General features: G+C 36.6%; 1 protein-coding gene and 1 long non-coding RNA gene across 3 annotated transcripts in view; both read right to left on the reverse strand.

The window, feature by feature from the left end:
- LOC309656913 overlaps positions 1-24,117 on the reverse strand; it is a 542,283-nt gene that overhangs the window by 401,823 nt on the left and 116,343 nt on the right. The gene's annotated exons all lie outside the window — the stretch shown is intronic.
- Positions 1-24,117, reverse strand: part of WDR70 (WD repeat domain 70) — a 302,933-nt gene that overhangs the window by 165,443 nt on the left and 113,373 nt on the right. For both annotated transcript variants that reach the window (XM_082453730.1, XM_082453729.1), the window contains exon 9: positions 17,390-17,466. In XM_082453730.1, coding sequence (XP_082309856.1) covers positions 17,390-17,466 — 77 coding nt within the window. The remainder of the gene's footprint in view (positions 1-17,389; positions 17,467-24,117) is intronic.

Genomic DNA, 24,117 nt, shown 5'->3' on the forward strand with positions numbered 1-24,117 from the left:
AACAATAGCTAACTTCTTTTCATGCTGGCTGATCATATATTTCGAGTCAATTTAAGTTAACTGACCTTTTATTTTGGAAGTTATTCACGTTGCGTCTAAAAACAAAATCTCAATGATTTCATTTCTAATATATAATTCCATTTCAAAAAGAAAATAAAAATATTAAATCCTGTGTAATCCCTCAACAATATACACTTCCTAATATAACACTAATTTGGATATAAAGATATTGGCAGTTGGCTCCCATCCTCTACAACATGCTCACCCCAGGGATCTATGAAAAAAGATTAACTCATATCACTACATTGTATGTACTAACTATTCCGTGAACTGGGTTGGGCTTTTCCTGCTAAGTCATGAATTTTTCCAATGCATTTATTGCCTGCAATTCTACCGGCTGCCATTAGGTGGTACCTGCTAATGGAAGCTAAGAAGAAAAGAGGTAAAGCACACAACACAATTCTATAAACAAAAGAATATTCTATCAATGATCATCATAATAAAATGCCGTGTTCACTGTAAGGTTGGTTATATAAAAAATATAATTTGAAATAATACAAATAATTCTATAACACATATTTAACCTTTGGTTATTTTTTTCCAGTAAGTTTTTATAAAAATCTGTAATTGATAACCTAGAAGACAGCAGCCTAGAGTTTCTTCTGTTCACTGCTTCTGCTTATTCTTCCTTTCTGTGACCATTTTAAGACTTCTGGGCTTCAGAGTTTGGTATGAAATCTTACTGGTGCCTGGAATTATTTTCCTTTAACTACTTTCCTAGAAGACTTCAACTCAAAATATTCAACCCTCAACTCAAACATTATTTCCTTTGTGAAGCTTTCCCTGATCACCAAACATCTTACTCCAAATCTGCCACAGAGCTTGAGGCAGATGGGCCTAAGTACAGTACTTATTTAGTCCTCTATAACATAGTGGGCCAAGGCATAAACATAGATTTTATGAGCCAGCAATGCTGGACTATGACCAGGATTAAATCAGCCAATAAAGACAGCCAGTTCTTCACAGGCCCAGATCTGGTACAGTCATGCTCACTATTTTCCACAATAACTCTTAAACAGGTACATGACTTAGTAGCCGTCTTTGGTGGTGTTGGCCAAATAAAAACAATCCAAGTGTATAAACAAAGGGAGAATTGTACTAAAACAGTGGCAAAGTTAGCATTCTTGTAGCATAAGAAAAGTTTGCAATAAATTAATTAACCATATGAATCAACTGTCTGCTGTGGAAAGCTGTTGTTAAGTCAATATGTCCATAATCCCTCTGAGAGAGATATAAACCTTTCAACAACACTAACAATAACAACAGTAATAACAACAGATAACTTACGGAGTGCTACCATGAGATGAACACTATCCTAAGCACTTTAGGTATATAAATTCATTTAATGCTCACACAACCCCATTTTACAGAAGACAAAGCAGAGGCACGGAGACACGAAATAACTTGCCAAGAGTCACTGTAAATGGCAGAGTCTGGATTCAAACCTGCATATTCTGGCTCCAGGGTCCAAGCTGAGAACTACATTTTACTGCCTTGTAACTAAAAGGAATGTGGAATATTTTCAAAACCTGGAGAAAAGACACAATGGTGAAGTTGTGATCATGTCCTATACTGAAACGGGGAGTGACTTTCCCATAGCAGGAAATACCTTATGCTAAGACCCACACATTCACACACCCACTCACCCTCCAACACCTACAACTGAAACAAAAGAGTACTAACCGTGACACAGTATAACAATTTCTACTTGATTTTATTTTGTAAAAAATGCTGGTCACGACCCAAAAGGGGTCTCACAATGGAGTCTGGAACACACTGCACCACCCCAGGATCAGCTTTACCATGCAACCATCTACTCTGAAGGAAGATATAGTAAACAGGATACAGATGATCGTGGGCTTAAGATAACTAAAGCTAGCGAGGGAATGTGGTATAATGGACCCAGGCATGAGGTCCAATCCCTAACTCCACCTCTAAACAGATGTGTGACCTAGTGAGTAACTTCCTTCTTCGAGCCAGTGCTGTGAGGATTAAGTGAGACAGAGTATATAAAGCCCCTGGCCCTTAACACATATAAAGAAACACCAACTCTTGGGGTCTACTCTGTTGGTTTGAAGTAGTTTTCATAAAAGCAGAGGTTGGGGTTATTTTGAAATAGGAAATGATCCAGTGATTGATACTACAACTTATTGAAGACTCAAGAACCATCCTCTCTGGAAAAAACTTTCTCTTTCCCAGGTGAGTCTGAACTAAGGCCCAAGCTGAAAAGTAACTGGAGGAAAACTATGTTCTTCCATTATAGGATCCATGTCTCCTAGCAAACAGGGCTTCATGTACCTCTGAAGAAACAATCCAGAATGAGCCACTCCCATGTCCTTGCTGCAAATCATAGTGTTATGGGTGCCCAACGATCCTGGGAGCCTGGGAAGCACCCTGGAGAGTAAGGACCATGTTGTATTCATCTCTGTGCATTCAGCTCAAAGCATAGTGCCTAATGCAGCTCCTGACCCACAACAATAGATATAAAATAAATATTTGCTGAGCTTAACTGAAGAACATTTCTTAGCTCTGGCCTGTGGAGAAAAGATCCTCCAATGCAAAAGATATCTTCTGTTTCATTTCTGTATGACTCCCTTTTTGCCTCTTCTTCGTGCATTCCCACAGTGGACAGTCATGTTGGTAACTATTTTTACACTACCCACTGCTTTCACTCCTCTTTCCTACTCAAAGCCTATTTAGTATTGGCTTACTTCTCTGTAGTTTAGCTTTAGAATTGTTCTTCACATAGATAACGGGTGCTTATTGAAAGGGCAGAATTAAATTAATGCAGCCTAAGACTTTTATTTTACAGGTAAAGACATTGGTCCTGGAAGGGCAAGTATGTTGCCCAAGCTCTCACAGGTAGTAGATGACAGATGTTGAATTAATTTATGGTCCAAGCTTTGCATTACAGTAATGGCAAACTTGGCCTTGTATATTTTAAACACATTTGGTTGAAGAAAATAAAAAACCCAGAATGGAAGTAAGCTTGTATTGAGCACCAACTATGTGCCAAGAACTATGCTTTCCGTATATCACCACATTTAAAACTTGCAACAAGCCTACGAAATTGCACAAATATATATTTTGTAAATTCTCTGGGTGACGTGAAAAAACACTGAGCTTTGAAGATACACATAGCTTTCTCTGCCAATGTTAATATACTAAGATAGACTGTACTAATTGGAGAAGCTCAATATGAGCTGCCAAAAATGCTGAGTTACATATTTTTTAAAAATATAGTAAATACAGAACTTTTAACTGCATTCCACAAGTAGAATTAAACTAAGTGTTATGACAAAGAAATCCTTTAAAAGCTGGTATGGATGGCAATTTAATAAAATTGCATTAACAGACATTAAAATGTCCACACACCCCAAGGAGCTTTTCTTTATATGTGTCCTACCTATAGATGTTTACCACAACAGCACAAAGTTTTAAATTATCTATTGACTCAATTAAGACTATCAACAAACTCAGGGAGTTCCCTGGTGGCCTAGTGGTTAGGATTCCGGGCTTTCACTGCCTTGGCCCGGGTTCAATCCCTGGTCACTGAACTGAGATCCCGCAAGCCGTGCAGCCAAAAAAAAAAAAAAGAGAGAATATTAACAAACTCATATGTCAGCATGTTTTTATGAAAATATATATATAAACAAAAATGTCACATGAAAATATAACTTATTTTCCAAAGGAAACAAACAAAAATAGTAAGAAATGTAGCACTATTCTACATTTTTGCAAATCACTTTGAAGTGTGACTTTAGTACAGGAGAGTACTAAGTACTTCTGTATTCAATCTGTTACAATATGCTGTTCTTGTTAAACTACATGAAGGGAAATCCATCACACAGGTATGCAGTGGGGAAAGGAGTATTTTAATAGCCTTTTCAGATAGTTGTGGATATTCTTCAATACTGCACCAAAATTCAACCAGTGGTAGTTTCTTAAAAGTTAGCTGCAATGTGGAATCTGAAACTAAGTCAATACACTTTACACACTCTTACATTAAAATCTATAGGTCTATCTTAAACTTTGCAGAGATCCTTTCTGTAACATCATGCACTGGTCACTTAAAAAATATTGGTCGCTGGGCTATGCAAATCTTCAAAATGTTGATATATTTCATTAAACAATTGTAAAAATAAACCCCAAAAACCATACTCATTAATATAACTGATTTCATCAAAAACAAAACAAAACAAAACAAAAACCATTTAAGTACTAAGAAGCTGTCAAGCTCAAAGAAATATTTTTAAATTTCCAAAGTTCTATATTTTACCTGAAAACTCAAATTTCAACATTGGACACAAATCTGTCAGTTGTTTTCATTAAAATAATAGCGACTTTGTTCATTTTTTTAAATAAAATGTCTGCCAAATATCCAGTCTGAATAACCATAATTTGTCTGTTGACAGTTCTTACAAGTAAAAATGATGTTCCATGAAAAAGAAAGCTGGCTCACAACTCAATCATGCAAGTGCTTTTCCTTCAAACAATCACGTTTTGGTATGCAGCAGAAGTGCTTTATATGCCATTCCCATTTTGGCATAGAGAACAGTAAAGACATGTACTCAAGTGTTAAGATTTCATAAAACTAATGATTTTTACTGCTTCATCAAGGACATCCTTATGGAAAACTGGCATTTTTTTAAAAATTATAAATGTGTGGCAGTAAATACAATGAATACTCATGCAGTTTGGTACCACTGCCTTGATTAAGGCCAAGATACCAGGGGTTTTACCCACCACTGCTTTGGTGTCATCAGTGCAAATGTCAACCCAGTGAATAAAGCCAAATTATGCCTTACCATTTTTATGAAAATAGTTCTGACCTTGAAGAGCAGCAAAAAGATCTCAGAGACCTCCAAAGGTCCCTGGATCACACTATGAAACTGCTGTTGCAAACCACTGTTTCATTCATCATTATATCTCCTATACTGTATCTTCATATTAGAGAATTTGCTACATATATTTTGTTGTCCAATAGCCAATCCACAGTGCATAGTAAATACATTCTAATTGATGATGCTAGTCTCCTAAATCTAAGAGAAATTATGTGAAAAGGGCTCTGGAAGATTTTCTCAACTGTGGATTGAAGTACTTGCTCTACCATTGGCTAACTATCTATGTGACCTTGTCTAAGTCACTTCTCTCAACATCAGTTTTCCTATCAGGTAAGAGCTGGACAAGCTCAGTGATTCTCACCTGAGGCGTGGGTAGCATATGGATGGAGATTAGATTCACTACAAATGATGAGCAGTGTTACTGATGGGAGTATGTTTCATGTATGAAAACCCTAAAAGCATAAAAAAGAATCACTGACCTAACAGAATGAAAGCCACTCATTATAAAATTCTTAGAATATGGTTACAACTGCCCTGACCTTCACCCATCCAATTTATTCCATAGAGATGTTAGGGTAATTCATTTTAATGTAAATCTGACTGTCACTCCCCTGCTTAAAATCCTTTAACCTCTTGTAGTTGCCCTTGGAATAAAATCCAAATGTGTTCAACATGATCTGTAAGGCCCTGCATGATTTGGTCCCCACCTACTTAAGCAAATTCATCTCATGCTGCTCTCCATCTTGCTCGCTGTGCTTTAGTGACGTTGGATTTCTCTCAGTTCCTATAACAGGCATTTAATATGATGTTTCCTCTGTCTGGGATGGCATCCCCCTCTTTTCAATGACCATTCATCTTTCACATCTCAGTTTAAACATCACAACCTCATAAAAGCTTTTTCTCCAGTATGCTTTAGGTCTTCCTCATATATTGTTCCTTCAGAGCATTTTACATGCATAATTACTTACTTAACTATTCATAAGTATTTTCAAATGTCTATCTCCTCACTGTATTTTAAATTCTACAAGAGCAGGAACTGCTTTATTTACCCACAAAGTTTAGGTGAGCCTGAGCACACAGTGGGTTGTCAATAAATATTTGCTGGTTGATAGACAAAATGATTTTACAAGAGCAGAATGGAATTAAGAATGCTGAAAGTTGTGTTTGCAAAGGATATATTTTTCTGTGAAAAAATAAATTATGTAATGCGTTATGAACAAGAATCATAATCTTCAGCCTATTTGGGGCATATAAGTAAAACCACCTTGGAAAGATAAAGAATGCTAACTACAACATAGTTATGTGATATAAACCAGAAGCTGCTTTACCTCTTCAGTTATTCTATGCAGAGATAAAGCTATGTAACCAAATTTTTGTTGGAAAAAATGTCATCAGTGAGCCTTATTTCCTCCATGAAAACACAGACTGTTATTGCAAGAATGTAATGACCGCGTGAAGTGTTGTTAAACAAGTCTGTGCTAGCTCTATTTATAGATAAGTTAGTACAAGTTTCCAACAATATCATTTGTTTTATTCAAATTAATAGAACACAGCCCATTAAGGAAACATGTATCAAAGGGAAGCTTGTAATTAACAATTTATGAGATATTTCTACTTTATACTCTACTTGATTTTATTACTATTATAATAACAGAAAAGTGTTACCAAGAGAAGAATAAACTATTTTCACTTGGAGCCTTTTTTAAAAAGCAGTAACAAATTTAACATTTTCATCAAGACAAATTTTAGAAGTACCATCACAAGAAAGGATAGTTTATAAGACAGAAATAGTTTTACAAGTCATATAAACTTAGAAGACTTAAAAAGAAGCAACAGAAAAAGGCAACTCATTATTCACACCTCGTAGCAAAGTGCCTGATAACATGCCATCCTAACTTCATCAACTCTGTCAATATGAAACTAAAAAGATGAGGTGACAATTTTTTCAAAGTTGGGAATGGATTCAACAGGCTTATATAACACAAGAGAAAACAAGGGATTCAGAAACAGTATACATCTACATTTGCCATGTAGTCACAGAAGCTTAGGAAAGAAATGGAAAGGATAATATAAAAAGGAAAAATCGCTTGTAGCCAAGACTTTCAGAAAAAGTCAGAGAGTCAAACAAAGAAACATTTTAATTTGAATTATGAGTTTCAAGAAGAGCAAAAATGCAAGCTACGGAAACATCTTTTATTCCCATTCCTGCAACTAAATTCAATTCATCAGTTTTCACAGGAACAATATTCTTCATAAACAACTACTCCATAAATGGCCAAGAGGGCCACCACATACCGTAAGAATACTGGTACATTAGTCATACATACAGATCCATTCAGTCACGCATGGAGTGGACCAGTTGTACTGACACTACCTTGCCCGAGCTAGAAATCCCCAGAAGAAATTCAAACCACCTTGTATCAAATCCTCAGTTAACCTAGGGATGCCAGTAAACAAGTATACTCTTCAACATTTGGAAACATCCATATTCCCTTTAAAAATAAACATATAAGTGAATAAATAAACAAATATTTAAAAAATTGAACTGATGTAACACTTAGAGATGTACTGATGAAATTAACAATGTTTTTCTTATGGATTTCAAGGTAAAGAAAATACTAAAAAGCATCCCTCACCATTTATAATCCCCACATAGAAATTATTGTTCAGCACTGATGTTCCCTTAGCAACAAGCTACTGATTAACAACTGTGAAAAGTGTGCAAATAAAGTAAAACATAAACGTGGACTTTATCAAACTTTCTGCCAACATTTTTAAAGGTATGAACACCTTACCCTTCTTACGTATGGCAATACAGTGCACATGAGCAATATTTTGTATAAAGATTACATAAAACTTAAATCAAGGATAATGTGACATTAAATTTTTGTATAATTCCTAGAGACATAGGGTGAAGTTTTATACTGTAAACATATGACAAAAAATATTATATAAGTAACTTGAAAGTGCTAGGAAAACTATAAATCAAACAAAGGCTTTTCAAGCATTAATAGGAGCTTAAAAATTAAAATGTACGTAAAATTAAAATGCTTAATTATAAATAACTCCTGACTGTTGAGTAAGCTTAACTCCCCCAGTAATATTTTATTAGCTTATTTTGAGTTACAAAATATAAATGACATTATATCTGAGCTTTAAAAAAAGAATATAAAAGGTTATTTAGTTCTGCATCTGTTTATTAATAACACTAAAATATTGTGCTATAGTTTTTTGAAAAATTACATTATCGGGTTTTTTAGTGAGCCAAACCATGTCACCAGTTAACAGAGTAATATATAATTCATCTGTAAAATCATGCGTGAAACTTCTCCTCTGCGTCTAGTGCTGACTCCTTCAGACCAGCATCCAATTACGTTCAATCACCACAAGATCAAAATATACTTAATAAATATCGAGACTGTTTTTGGTGAGTTGTTTTCAAGTCACTTCAAAATAACTGATTAACTAATGCCCTATTTTATGCTCTTACCAATTCCTAACAGAAAACTAGTTCTAGAGCTCCAAATACTGCATGGTTCTCAACAACTGTTAATTTCATTGTCCAATTAAGATACATTTCCAGGATTTTGTGTTTCATTGTATTATGTTTCAAGATAGGAACTGAGAACACTGACATTTTCCGTTTAAAATACAATTGATTACAAACAAAAAACAAAAATCCAACCACAGTCTGTGTAACAAATTAATCCACATAAAATGGTGAATGGTGATATTTACAGCCCAACCACAATCATAAACCCTAATTGTAAGTTCTAAACCTAACCTTTTAAAGAATTTGTCCTGGTAGATCTGCAGTGAGCTATTATTATTATTTTAAAATCTTACAGACTTTTTACCTACTGTGTGTTTTCTCAATATATATAGAAATAAAATAGAGCTGAGTAAAAGGAAACTATTTTGAGAGGAATGAATTTATATGAACCAAATGAATTTATGATAAAATTAAAAGATTTACATTTTTTCCATTCAAGCCTACAGAAAAAGCTTGTCAATAGAAGCTAAATCAAACTAACACCAAAATGTGCACATCTCAATTACAGCAGTAATTTCAGAATAGATTCTCATTACTCTCAGAACTCATGAAGAAAAAGAGCTTTAAAAAGTGTCTGAGTAAATTATGTCTTTTATTATAAGCATATTTCACCATAATCAGAAAGTTTGAATAGGAACATTTTCAGCATTTAGGTTCTACTGACAGCTAAACCCTAAATCCCATTAATCGTTCAAAGAAGTTATTGTTTCATGTAAAATTTCTATAACAAATGCTTTAAAATATATAGACATATTTTTAATTACCCACACAGTGAAAAAAAAATAAAAGCTGTTAATTTTACAAATGCTGGTATAATTAGAATAATTAGAGTTAGATAAAAGGATCAAAGAAATAAGTTAGATAAAAGCAATGTCAGATAGTGTAAAAACAAGATCTAAACAGTATATTTTCTTTTTTAATTGAGGTATAACTGACATATAACATTATATTAGTTTCAAGTGTACAACACAATGATTCAATATCTGTATGTACTGCAAAATGATCACCACAATAACTTTAGTTAAAATCTGAAAACAGGACACTTTCTGTTTCTATAACGGGATCACCCAAAAAAGAACCATTATTTAAGTGGCAGCATGGACAGTATAAAACTCTGCCCAGAATCAGAAAGTAAGCAAGAAAAAGTCTCCTAGCTGCCAGAGATGGCAAAAATTAATGTTGTTTAAAAAATAAAACTTGGGACTTCCCTGGTGGCGCAGTGGTTAAGAATCTGCCTGCGGGCTTCCCTGGTGGCGCAGCGGTTGAGAATCTGCCTGCCAATGCAGGGGACACGGGTTCAAGCCCTGGTCTGGGAAGATCCCACATGCCACAGAGCAAACTGGGCCCGTGAGCCACAATTACTGAGCCTGCGCGTCTGGAGCCTGTGCTCCGCAACAAGAGACGCCGTGATAGTGAGAGGCCCGCGCACCGCGATGAAGAGTGGCCCCCGCTCGCCACAGCTAGAGAAAGCCCTCGCACAGAAACGAAGACCCAACACAGCCATAAATAAATAAATAAATAAATAAATTTAAAAGAGAAACCTTTCATTAAAAAGAAAAAAAAAGAATCTGCCTGCCAATGAAGGGGACACAGATTCGAGCCCTGGTCCAGGAAGATCCCACATGCTGCAGAACAACTAAGCCCGTGCACCACAACTACTGAAGCCTGTGTGCCTAGAGCCCGTGCTCCACAACAAGAGAAGCCACGACAATGAGAAGCCTGCACACTGCAACAAAGAGTAGCCCCTGCTCACCACAACTAGAGAAAGCCCACGTGCAGCAACAAAGACCCAACACAGCCAAAAATAAATAAATGTATATATATAAAAAACCAAAAACAGCATTTTCCAGCCATAGTGATACAACTCCCTCTCTCTCCTACAGCCAACAACATCAGTTACACTCTGTGCCTAGTGTTCCCAGGAATATACTTTGGGAAATGAAGGTTGCCACCAGTAAATGCTTTTCATGGTGGGATTCAGTAAATTATAAATCTTTTTTTATTTCGTTGCAGCTTATAAAGATGCACTATACCAATTAAAATTCTTGGCGAATTTTGGCATGGCATAATAGAAAGAGCATGCACTTTGCAGACCAAGAGGAACTTGGGTACTCCACCACTCATCATGACCTTGAGCTGCTAATTTACCACTGAGTCTTACAGGCTTTTGCTGGAAGGCTGCTAGGCATATTTGACTTGACTTTAATAATCAATAACATATGTAAATATAATTATAAAATTCTCCAAGGAATGATGATTTACATAAATGGATCTCAGAAAATTAAACTTTTCTATAGCTCAAAGGTTCTTTTTTTCTCTTTAAATATTTTTGGGGGAAACTTAAAAAATATATTAGCTTCCTTTTATTTCTGATGTTTTGAATATAATTTAACATTTTCATAATTTATACATTATTACACCATGGTATAACATTCCTCAGAAAGTCTTCGCACGTGTAGGCCTATATTACAGCTTTTTGAGTTTTTTTTTTTTAATAAATTTATTTATTTGTGGCTGTGTGGGGTCTTCGTTGTTGCACATGCATTTTCTCTAGTTGGGGCGAGTGGGGGCTACTCTTCCTTGTGGTGTGCGGGCTACTCATTGCAGTGGCTTCCCTTGTTGCAGAGCACAGGTTCTAGGCACGCGGGCTTTCGTAGTTGTGGCTTGCGGGCTCTAGAGCTCAGGCTCAGTAGTTGTGGCACACAGGCTTAGTTGCTCCACGGCATGTGGGATCTTCCCGGGCCAGGGCTCAAACCCGTGTCTCTTGCATTGGCAGGCAGATTCTTAACCACTGCGCCGCCAGGGAAGCCTGGAAAATGCTGTTTTCTTTCGTTAATATATATCTCAGGATCTCTACTGTACTTCGTCCTTGGCACTATAACTCTCCAAGGGAAAGACAAAGGAACCCTTTCTCTATGGACACCCTACAGGTACTAGCATTACTGGGAACAAGCTTAGGAAATCCTGCTACAATCCCTGATCACTAGGTTCTCACAGTTTAATCAGCACTGATATGCAGAAAATTAAAACACACTGGAAAAAATGTCCAAAAAAAACTTAAGTGGAGTACAATGAACTATAATCCCCACTACCCTTTTTATCCATCTCATATTCAACTTTTAGATTGGGGGTGCAATGGATGACTTCCACATAAGCCAGTATTAAGAAGATCGTCCCAACTTTGTATTTGGAAAAGGTTCAAAGCTACAAAAAAGTTAAAAGAATAGAACAATAAACACCCATATACCTTTTCCAATAAACACCACATACCCTAACATTCATTTTGTCACATCTATATTCTCAGTCTCTCTCTTTCCATACATATATTCATACACACATGCACAAAAATATACACAAAACACACATGCACAAAAATATACACAAATGCACTTTTTATTTTTGTTATACCATTTAAAAGTAAGTTGCACATCTCATGATACTTCACATCTAAATTCACTAGCTGGTATCTTCTAAGAACAAAGACATTCTTCTATATAACCATGATTCCACATAACATGAAGCAATAATATCATCTCTATCAGTTAACAACTGGTGCATAACAAAACATTTTCAAAATTTAATGGCTTTAAACAGCAGGCATACAAAGCAATACTGAGGAAAAAGAACAAACCTGGAGGCATAACCCTCCCAGACTTCAGACAATACTATAAAGCTACATCATGGAATTGGCACAAAAACAGACATATAGATCAATGGAACAGATTAGAGAGCCCAGAAATAAATCTACACACCTACGGTCAACTAATCTTCGACAAAGGAGGCAAGAATATACAATGAAGAAAACACAGTCTCTTCTGCAAGTGGTATTGAGAAAGCTGGACAGCCACATGTAAATCAATGAAGTTAGAACATTCCCTTACACCAAACACAAAAATAAACTCAAAATGGCTTAAAGACTTAAATATAAGCAAGACATGATAAAACTCCTAGAACAGAACATAGGCAAAGCATTCTCTGACACAAATTGTACCAATGTTCCCCAGGATACATCATATTTTGGGTCACAAATCAACCCTTGGTACATATAAGGAAACTGAAATGGTATCAAGTATCTTTTCCGACCACAAAGCTATGAGACTAGATATCAATTACAGGAAAAAAACCGTAAAAAATACAAACACATGGAGGTAAAACAATACGCTACTAAATAACCAAGAGATCACAGAAGAAATCAAAGAGGAAATCAAAAAATACCTAGAAACAAATGACAACGAAAACACGACAACCCAACACCTATAGGATGCAGTTCTAAGAGGGAAGTTTATAGCAATACAATCCTATCTCAAGAAACAAGAAACATCTCAAATAAACAACCTAACCTTACAGCTAAAGCAATTAGAGAAAGAAGAACAAAAACAAAAAACCCCAAAGTCAGCAGAAGGAAAGAAATCATAAAGGTCAGATCAGGAATAAATGAAAAAGAAATGAAGGAAACGATAGCAAAGATCAATAAAACTAAAAGCTGGTTCTTTGAGAAGATAAACAAAATTGATAAACCATTAGCCAGACTCATCAAGAAAAAAAGGGAGAAGACTCAAATCAACAGAATTAGAAATAAAAAAAGGAGAAGTAACAATTGACACTGCAGAAATACAAAGGATCATGAGACATTACTACAAGCAACTATATTCCAATAAAATGGACAACCTGGAAGAAATGGACAAATTCTTAGAAAAGCACAACCTTCTGAGACTGAAACAGGAAGAAACAGAAAATATAAACAGACCAATCACAAGCACTGAAATTGAAAGTATGATTAAAAATCTTCCAACAAACAAAACCCCAGGACCACATGGCTACACAGGCGACTTCTATCAAACATTTACAGAAGAGCTAACACCTATCCTTCTCAAACTCTTCCAAAATACAGCAGAGAGAGGAACACTCCCAAACTCATTCAACGAGGCCACCACCACCCTGATACCCAAACCAGACAAAGATGTCACAAAAAAAGAAAACTCAAGGCCAATATCACTGATGAACACAGATGCAAAAATCCCCAACAAAATACTAGCAAACAGAATCCAACAGCACATTAAAAGGATCATACACCATGATCAAGTGGGGTTTATCCCAGGAATGCAAGGATTCTTCAATATATGCAAATCAATCAACGTGATATACCATATTAACAAATTGAAGGAGAAAAACCATATGATCATCTCAACAGATGCAGAAAAAGCTTTTGACAAAATTCAACACCCATTTATGAAAAAAAGTCTCCAGAAAGTAGGCATAGAGGGAACTCACCTCAACATAATAAAGGCCATATATGACAAACCCACAGCCAACATTGTTCTCAATGGTGAAAAACAGAAACCTTTTCCACTAGGATCAGGAACAAGACAAGGTTGCCCACTCTCACCACTATTATTCAACATAGTTTTGGAAGTTTTAGCCACAGCAATCAGAGAAGAAAAAGAAATAAAAGGAATCCAAATCGGAAAAGAAGTAAAACTGTCACTGTTTGCAGATGACATGATACTATACATAGAGAATCCTAAAGATGCTACCAGAAAACTACTAGAGCTAATCAATGAATTTGGTAAAGTAGCAGGATACAAAATTTATGCACAGAAATTTCTTGCATTCCTATACACTAATGATGAAAAATCTGAAAGAGAAATTAAGGAAACACTCCAATTTACCATTGCAACAAAAAGAATAAAATACCTAGGGGCTTCCCTGGTGGCGCAGTGGTTGAGAATCTGCCTGCCAATGCAAGGGACATGGGTTCGAGCCCTGGTTCGGGAAGATCCCATGTGCCGCGGAGCAACTGGGCCCATGAGCCACAGCTACTGAGCCTGCGCGTCTGGAGCCTGTGCTCCGCAACAAGAGAGGCCGCGATAATGAGAAGCCCGCGCACGGCAATGAAGAGTGGCCCCCGCTTGCCACAACTGGAGAAAGCCCTTGCACAGAAACGAAGACCCAACACAGCCATAAATAATAAATAAATAAATAAATAAATAATAAAAAAAGAAACGTCAATCTTTAAAAAAAAAAAAAAGAATAAAATACCTAGGAATAAACCTACCTAAGGAGACAAAAGACCTGTCTGCAGAAAACTATAAGACACTGATGAAAGAAATGAAAGATGATACAAAAGATGGAGAGATATACCATGTTCTTGGATTGGAAGAATTAAAATTGTGAAAATGACTCTACTACCCAAAGCAATCTACAGATCCAATGCAATCCCTATCAAACTACCAATGGCATTTTTCACAGAACTAGAACAAAAAATTTCACAATTTGTATGGAAACACAAAAGACCCCGAATAGCCAAAGCAATCTTGAGAACGAAAAATGGAGCTGGAGGAATCAGGCTCCCTGACTTCAGACTATATTACAAAGCTACAGTAATCAAGACAGTTTGGTACTGGCACAAAAACAGAAATATAGATCAATGGAACAGGATAGAAAGCCCAGAGATAAACCCATGCACATATGGTCACCTTATCTTTGATAAAGGAGGCAAGCATATACAGTGGAGAAAAGACAGCCTCTTCAATAAGTGGTGCTGGGAAAATTGGACAGGTACATGTAAAAGTATGAAATTAGAACACTCCCTGACACCATACACAAAAATAAACTCAAAATGGATTAAAGACCTAAGTGTAAAGCCAGACACTATCAAACTCTTAGAGGAAAACATAGGCAGAACACTCTATGACATAAATCACAGCAAGATCCTTTTTGACCCAGCTCCTAGAGAAATGGAAATAAAAACAAAAATAAACAAATGGGAGCTTATGAAACTTAAAAGCTTTTGCACAGCAAAGGAAACCATAAACAAGACGAAAAGACAACTCTCAGAATGGGAGAAAATATTTGCAAACGAAGCAACTGACAAAGGATTAATCTCCAAAATGTACAAGCAACTCATGCAGCTCAATATCAAAAAAACAAACAACCCAATCCAAAAATGGGCAGAAGACCTAAATGGACATTTCTCCATAGAAGACATACAGGTTGCCAACAAACACATGAAAGGATGCTCAACATCACTAATCATTAGAGAAATGCAAGTCAAAACCACAATGAGGTATCACCTCACACCGGTCAGAATGGCCATCATCAAAAAAATCTACAAACAATAAATGCTGGAGAGGGTGTGGAGAAAAGGGTACCCTCTTGCACTGTTGGTGGGAATGTAAATTGATACAGCCACTATGGAGAACAGTATGGAGGTTCCTTAAAAATCTAAAAATACAACTACCATATGACCCAGCAATCCCACTACTGGGCATATACCCTGAGAAAACCATAATTCAAAGAGTCATGTACCACAATGTTCACTGCAGCTCTCTTTACAGTAGCCAGGACATGGAAGCAACCTAAGTGTTCATCGACAGATGAATGGATGAAGAAGATGTGGCACATATATACAATGGAATATTACTCAGCCATAAAAGGAAATGAAATTGAGTTATTTGTAGTGAGGTGGATGGACTTAGAGTCTGTCATAAAGAGTTAAGTAAGTCAGAAAGAGAAAAACAAATACTGTATGCTAACGCATATATATGGAACCTGAAAAAAAAAAAAAAAGGTACTGATGAACCTAGTTGCAGGGCAGGAAAAAAGAGGTAGACATAGAGAATGGACTTGATGACATGGGATGGGGGGGCGAAGCTGGGGCGAAGTGAGAGTAGCATCGACATATATACACTACCTAATGTGAAACAGCTGGCTGTTGAGAAGCAGCAGCATAGCACAGGGAGATCAGCTCAGGGCTCTGCAATGACCTAGAGGGGTAGGATAGGGAAGATGGGAGGGAGGATCAAGGGGGAAGGGATATGGGGACACGGGTATGCATATGGCTGATTTGCTTTGTTATGCAACAGAAACTAACACGGTATTGTGAAACAATTATACTCCAATAAAGATTTATTAAAAATAAATAATTAAATTAAATAAAATATGTGTTTCACCTAAATAATACCATCTTTATATTTTCATTTATAAGATTTTTCATTGTAATTTTCTCTGTAATATTACAAATAGCTCATTCTTGTGAACTACTGTAAATACTAAAAATGAATCATACAATATAACAATTCAGGAAAAAGCTGCTCAGATATTCCCTGTAATACTCTTGAATCCTAAGCCAACAAATATAATGCAAAAGAATCTGAATAGGGACTTCCCTGGTGGGCAGTGGTTAAGAATCCGCCTGCCAATGCAGGGGACACAGGTTCGAGCCCTGATCCGGGAAGATCCCACATGCCACGGAGCAACAAAGCCCGTGTGCTACAACTACTGAGCCTGCGCTCTATAGAGCCCACGAGCCACAACTACTGAGCCCGCAGGCCACAACTACTGAAGCCCACGCACCTAGAGCCTGTGCTCCGCAACAAGAGAAGCCACCGCACTGAGAAAACCGTGCACTGCAACGAAGAGTAGCCCCACTCGCCGCAACTAGAGAAACCACACACGCAACAACAAATACCCAACAGAGACAAATACATAAATTAATTAATTAATTATTTTTAAAAAGAATCTGACTAACCATTAAATCAATTTTTTCAGTTGTTACTTCCAAAAAACCATCATTTAAACAACAAATTTATATAAGCTATTAGATTCAGATGGAAATCAGCCTTTACTATAAAAAGTAACAAAGTTTAAAGTCATTTGAGTCCACTTAACAGCATCAATCTGATCCACTGTGCTCCCTAATAAACTCTACTTGAATTTCTTCCAACTCTCATTTTTATAGCTTCCATATTTATTTAAGCAAACTTTATTCTGTCAGCTAAATTCAAGGTAAAGTTCAGAACAAGACTATATAAACATCAGGATTCCTAATATTCTATCTCTTACTTTACTGGCAAGATTGCTACAATATATAAAGGTTAAAGAAAATACTGAAATATATGAATGTATTAGATGAATTATCAACAATACTCACGCATCATTTGAGCAAGTCACAAATTCTCCCTTTATTTTGGGATGCCATGAGCCAGTATGAAGCATTGCTGTATGACCCTTAAAAAAGAAGGAAAAAAAATCTTTTAAAAATGTAAAAATAAACAAACTGACCAAAAGCTGACATATTATGCTTAAAAGTAAAACTGTTTAGTCCTCCCCAAGGCACACTATTTTAATTACAAACTGATATTATTTTATTTCAGTTTTATTTCATAATATGCTTTGTTTATTTCACTTTGTTTATTTTAATTTTAATTCACCGTGTAACCCCTCCTGCCCAGGAATTAGTACAGTGCTTACATATAACAGGTGCTTAAAAAGAAAGAGAGGGGAAAATGACAGCCTCTCTTTAGGAACAAAGTAAAAAGAAAAACCACAATAAGAAAGACAATGGGGAAAAAAATCAGTGGAAAAGAATTAAGGAGAATAGAAAGTACTTACAAGTAACCAAGGCAAAAGCAAGAGGATGGGGAAAAAAAAAAATCCCTTCTTTAAAATGTGTCAACAATCTTAATTCTACAATACATCTGTAAGAATAAATAGGTGAGAAAATAAAAACATCTTTAAAATGATTCAGGAAGATTAGCCCTACTCAGTATGGAGCATAATACAAAAACACTGTAATTATTTTATTTTATTTATTTATTTTTATCTTTATTGGAGTATAATTGCTTTATAATGTTGTATTAGTTTCTGCTTTATAACAAAGTGAATCAGCTATATGTATACATATATCCCCATATGCCCTCCCTCTTGAGCCTCCCTCCCACCCTCCCTATCCCACCCCTCTAGGTCATCACAAAGCATCGAGTTGATCTCCCTGTGCTATGCAGCAGCTTCCCACTAGCCATCCATTTTACAACTGGTAGTGTATATATGTCCATGCCACTCTCTCGCTTTGTCCCAGCTTACCCTTCCCCCACCGTGTCCTCAAGTCTGTCCTCTACGTCTGCGTCTGTATTCCTGCCCTGCCAGTAGGTTCATCAGTACCGTTTTTTTAGATTCCATACATGTGCATTAGCATACAGTATTTGTTTTTCTCTTTCTGACTTACTTCACTCTGTATGACAGACTCTAGGTCCATCCACCTCACTACAAATAACTCAATTTTGTTCCTTTTTATGGCTGAGTAATATTCCATTGTATGTATGTGCCACATCTTCTTTATCCATTCATCTGTCAATGGACATTTAGGTTGCTTCCATGTCCTGGCTATTGTAAATAGTGCTTCGATGAACATTGTGGCATGTATCTTTTTGAATTATGGTTTTCTCAGGGTATATGCCCAGTAGTGGGATTGCTAGGTCAAATATTTTCTCCCATTCTGAGGGTTGTCTTTTCACCTTGTTCATAGTTTCCTTTGCTGTGCAAAAGCTTTTAAGTTTCATAAGCTCCCATTTGTTTATTTTTGTTTTTATTTCCATTTCTCTAGGAGCTGGGTCAAAAAGGATCTTGCTCTGATGTATGTCATAAGAGTGTTCTGCCTATGTTTTCCTCTAAGAGTTTGATAGTGTCTGGCCTTACACTTAGGTCTTTAATCCATTTTGAGTTTATTTTTGTGTATGGTGTCAGGGAGTGTTCTAATTTTATTCTTTTACATGTAGCTGTCCAGTTTTCCCGGCACCACTTATTGAAGAGGCTGAATTTTCTCCTTTGTATATTCTTGCCTCCTTTGTCAAAGATAAAGTGACCATATGTGTGTGGGTTTATCTCTGGGCTTTCTATCCTGTTTCATTGATCTATATTTCTGTTTTTGTGCCAGTAGCATACTGTCTTGATTACTGTAGCTTTGTAGTATAGTCTGAAGTCAGGGAGCCTGATTCCTCTGGCTCCGCAAAAACACTGCAATTAAAACACTGTGCTATGCGGCTGCTTCCCACTAGCTATCTATTTTACATTTGGTAGTGTATATATGTCCATGCCACTCTCTCAGCCGCACAGCACAGGAAGATCAGCTCGGTGCTTTGTGACCACCTAGAGGGGTGGGATAGGGAGGGTGGGAGGGAGGGAGATGCAAGAGGGAAGACATATGGGAACATATGTATATGTATAACTGATTCACTTTGTTATAAAGCAGAAACTAACACACCATTGTAAAGCAATTATACTCCAATAAAGATGTTTCAATAAATAAATAAATAAATAAAGGCTGTTGTCATAGGAAAAAAAAAAACACTGTGATGTTGGTATAAAAACTGACATACATACCAAATCAATCACAGAGTATATATTTCAAACATAAACACACACATACACACACACACACACAATTCCCTCCTAGGTAGCAAAGTAAGTTATAGTGGTCTCATACTATAAGTCAGGTTCAGATGGGGCAGAAAAGAACCTAATACTTTTTAGTATAATAATGGCAAGGCCTCTTATTCTGAAAGGGTCCAGAATAAAGCTAAACTAAAAGTAGTAAAATGTGCATATTTAAATGACTTAGAAGGAAAATAACTGTAGCTCTCTGGAAAGACTGAATTGGAACTGGAGTACCCACACATGGGCCTGGAGACCCATCTCTAGTCCCAGCTGCCCACAATGCCTCAAATAGTATCTGGCCAACTCCTGACATTCTGTTCATGTTAAAAAGGTACAAATAGGGACCAGAGATCTGGAATCTCTTCCTGCAATAGGAAAGAATGGACTGAAGTAGTGCCTGGAGGGACTAGATAGGAAGTTTGAGATTCCACTTTCCTCTCCCGAGCTCAAGACTTGTATATTCAACTATCAACTTGATTGACATCTCCACTTGCATGTCATAAGCATTTCAAACATAATAGGCCCAATAGGGAAATCTTGATTCTTACTGCCCACTTCATTTGCAATAAACTTCTTTCCTAGTTGCTAAAGCTACAAACATGGAAGTAATCCTTAAAGACTCCAATAACCCCTAAACTCTCTTCTCTCTACCCACCCAGATTCAATCCACTAGCTAGTCCTGTCAGTTCAACCCAAAACACATCTCAAATCTATCCACTTTTCTCCTTTTTCACTACTACAACTCTTATATGAACCAACATTATCTCGTGTCTCTACATCAGTTATTATGTACTGCAACAGGCCTGTGACTAGTCTCTCTACTTTTACTCTTGTGTAATGTGCTCCACAAAGCAATCAGTAAAATAGAGACACAAATTTAGAGGACAAACATATGGACACCAAGGGGGGAAAGTGGGGGGAGGGGGGGATAAATTGGGAGATTGGGATTGACATATATACACTAATATGTATAAAATAGATAAACTAATAAGAGCCTGCTGTATAAAAAAAATAAAATAAAATACAAAAAAATTTAAAAAATAAAGTTTAAGGTAAACCTCTCCCCCCCCCAAAAAAAGCAAACAATATCATCCTTTAAAAATATACTTCTAAAAATGCCACTGCTTTTTATCTTCCACTGGCTTTCCAATTTCTTTCCACAGTGTACACAAGCTTACATCTTCCAGCCCCTGCTTTCTTTACAGCCTCACTAACTTTGTGCTCCTTCTTGCCCAGAATGCACACACCTCCCTGGTCTTCTTTCATTTCCTCCCATACATGTGACTCTTTCCCCACATCGGGGCCTTTACACGTGCTTTTCCATCTGCTGGAAAGCTCTTTTTCCACTTTTACATGACTGGCTTCTTCTCACTCTTTCAATCTCAGCTTACATGCCACTTATTCAAATGAGTATTGCCTGGCCCCCTATCTAAGTGAATATGGCCCATTCCGTTCTTCTCTACCAGAGTACCTGTCCATTTCCTTGATAATAGTCACCGTAATTCGTAATGCTATATCTATTAACTTCTTATTTGATTCTTGATGCTGCGTTAATGTTTTACATATTCATAAATAAACAAATAAGGATGGGAAAAAACCTAAAACAATATAAACCGAAATAAATGAACCCTACTGTATTTCAAATGAATAACAAATACACTGAAAGAATAAACAACGGGTAATAACCCAAGTAACTATACACCCTGTAGTGGGTTGAACGGTGGCTCCCCCCAAAAGATATGTCCACGTCCTAATCACTGGAACCTGTGAATGGACCTTATTTGGAAAAAGAATATTTTCAGATCTAATTAAGCATCTCAAGATAAGGTCACTCTGAATTATCTGGGTCAGCCCTAAATTTGATAACAAGTATCCTTATAAGAGACAGAAGAGGAGAAGACACAAAGAGGAGAAGGCTCTGTGAAGATGGAAGCAGAGACTGGAGTTTCGCAGCCACAAGGATGCCTAGAGTCACCAGAGGCTAGAAGAGGCGAGGAACGATTCCTCCAGAGCCGTTGGGGGGAATGTGGCCATGCCAATACCTTGATTTCAGACTTCTGGCCTCCAAAATTGTGGAAGAAAAAATTTCCATTGTTTTAAGCTACCAGGTGTGTGGTAATCTGTTACAGTAGTTCTGGGAAACTACTAATATATACTCTCAGTCTAAAGACCAAAAGAACGGTAAATAAATACTGCATTCCAGTTAATATATCTGCGTCTTTTTTTGCAATGGTATGCATTAACAATTCTGAAACTGCTTTCAGTACAATGAAGATTTAAGCAATATTTGAGGAACTATGTTGAAGATAATGGGAGTCGAGTTTCTCACTGTTGGAGAAGGGAGTTACTAAAGTGGAAAAGGGGAAGACTAGAATGAACTTTGTGGTGTTTGACTGAAACTGGGGATATCAATATGAACTCATGGTTTTTAATAAGTAGATGTAAATTTAAGGGTAAATGTGCATTTGTAAATTATTCTCTAGCTTTATATGCTGCAAATGTCTACAAACAATGACACCTCAGCAAACATAGCACAGATATCCTGGTTTCTAAATATCATTCTCCACTAAAGGAACCAGGGCTCCTTGGAGAAATTATTGTTTTGGGGTCTGAGGTAGGAAAAGTACAAGATGAACATAGAATATTTGGTTATGCTAAAAAAATAAGAAAGTGTTTCAAAAATGACAGGGATATGCTAAAAAGATAAAATGCAGGTTGGAGAGGCGTCCACCAGCTAAACCTGGGACAATTAGGGCATCAAAATAAATAAAGTAATGGATTATAAACCACTGACTAAAATAAGAACCCTTGAATGCATATTAACATAATAAAGAAATAAATAAGAGAAAGCTCTTCCTTACAGAATACTAATAAATATAATATAAATTATAGAGTTAGAAAAATCATCAGTTTGCAATCATGACAGTAATACCTGATTCAGACAAGAACCATCAATGGATGCTAAAACTAATGGAGGAAAGTCTGATAATACACAGGGTAATTGCATGGTCTCAAAATCTCCCTGCAAATGGCTTAATAATGACAAAGAGATAATAGTAACTTTATAGTGAAGAAGAAATCTGGTAGGCTCCCTCTTAACAAGTGATCCAAGTTTACATCATCAATACTGGGATGCAACTGACATCGTGTACTTTCTGATATGAGGAAGTAAGGAGGGTACAATATCATTTGTGGGTCAATCTTTCTAGAAATGCATACCCTGACTCTAATTATGAGAAAAAACAGGCAAAATTGAATTCTACATTTTACAAAGTAAAAGGCTTACAGTCTTCAAAAATATCAAAGTAAAAAAAGGGGGGGGGCAGAGAAACTATTCCGAATTAAAGGAGACAAAAAGGCATGATGATTGAACTGGTGAGAAAGTAATTAGGAACAAGATCATTAAGATAACTGATGAAACTATCGACTATGGATTAGATAATAGTATTTTATCAACATTAAATTCATGATTATATAAGAAAATGTAATGTTATTAGGAACACCACACTAAAGAATTTAAGAGCAAAGGAGCATGATGTTTGCAACTTCTTTTCAAAAGTTGGGGGAAATTAAACACACATACATAATTTTTATGTATGTGCGTATACATATGTGTGTGAGTGTTTGGGGGGGGTGTATAAGTGAGCTGGAAGGAAAGGAGGGAGAGGGGAGGGAGAGTGTATATTAGTTGAGGGAGGAAGGGAGGAAGAGATGAGGGGGAGATAAAGCAATGGGGTGAAATGTTAGCAACTGGTAAATCTGAAAATGGGGTATAAAGAAGCTGTGTACTGATTTTACAACTTTTCTGTAAATTTGAAATTACATCAAAATAAATACCTTAAAAAATATATTCTGGCTGCTCTGTGAAGAAAAGTCTGCTGCAAAAACAAAAGAGGAATTAAGAGGGTCAACTGGGAAGATATTGATGTGATTCATGTGAAAATTGACAGTGGCCTGGACTAGGGAACAGCAAGAAAGTGTTCAGAAGTAAGAAGATTGGGATACATTTTAAAGACAGAGACAATAGGATTCCCTAAAGAATTGGATCTGGGCTATAATAACAGATGAAGCCAGTGCCTGTGATCTGAGCAGCTGTGTGAATGGGGTGACTGTATAAATACATGCCATTCTTTCTGGCCATGGAGAACATGAACCTCAATCTGTGTTCAGGGAATTTGCCCCAAAAATGACTCTTCGTAGAAGACAGAGGCTACCTCTCATAGAGAAGCAAAAAGTCAGATGCCGACTTTGCCAGCCTCCCTTACAGATATGACACAGGAAATGCAATTGAGCTCTAGCCACGACATTCATTTTGAGCTGTGACTCAAAGACAATGAGGATACCCTCTTTCTATCTCATCCGTTCAGGCTGCTACAACAAAAATACCATAAACTGAGTGGCTTATAAACAACAAACATTTATTTCTCATAGTGCTGGAGGCTGGGA

Source organism: Balaenoptera physalus (assembly GCF_965194825.1).
Source record: "Balaenoptera physalus genome assembly, chromosome: 3".
NCBI classification, from domain to species: Eukaryota; Metazoa; Chordata; class Mammalia; order Artiodactyla; family Balaenopteridae; genus Balaenoptera; species Balaenoptera physalus.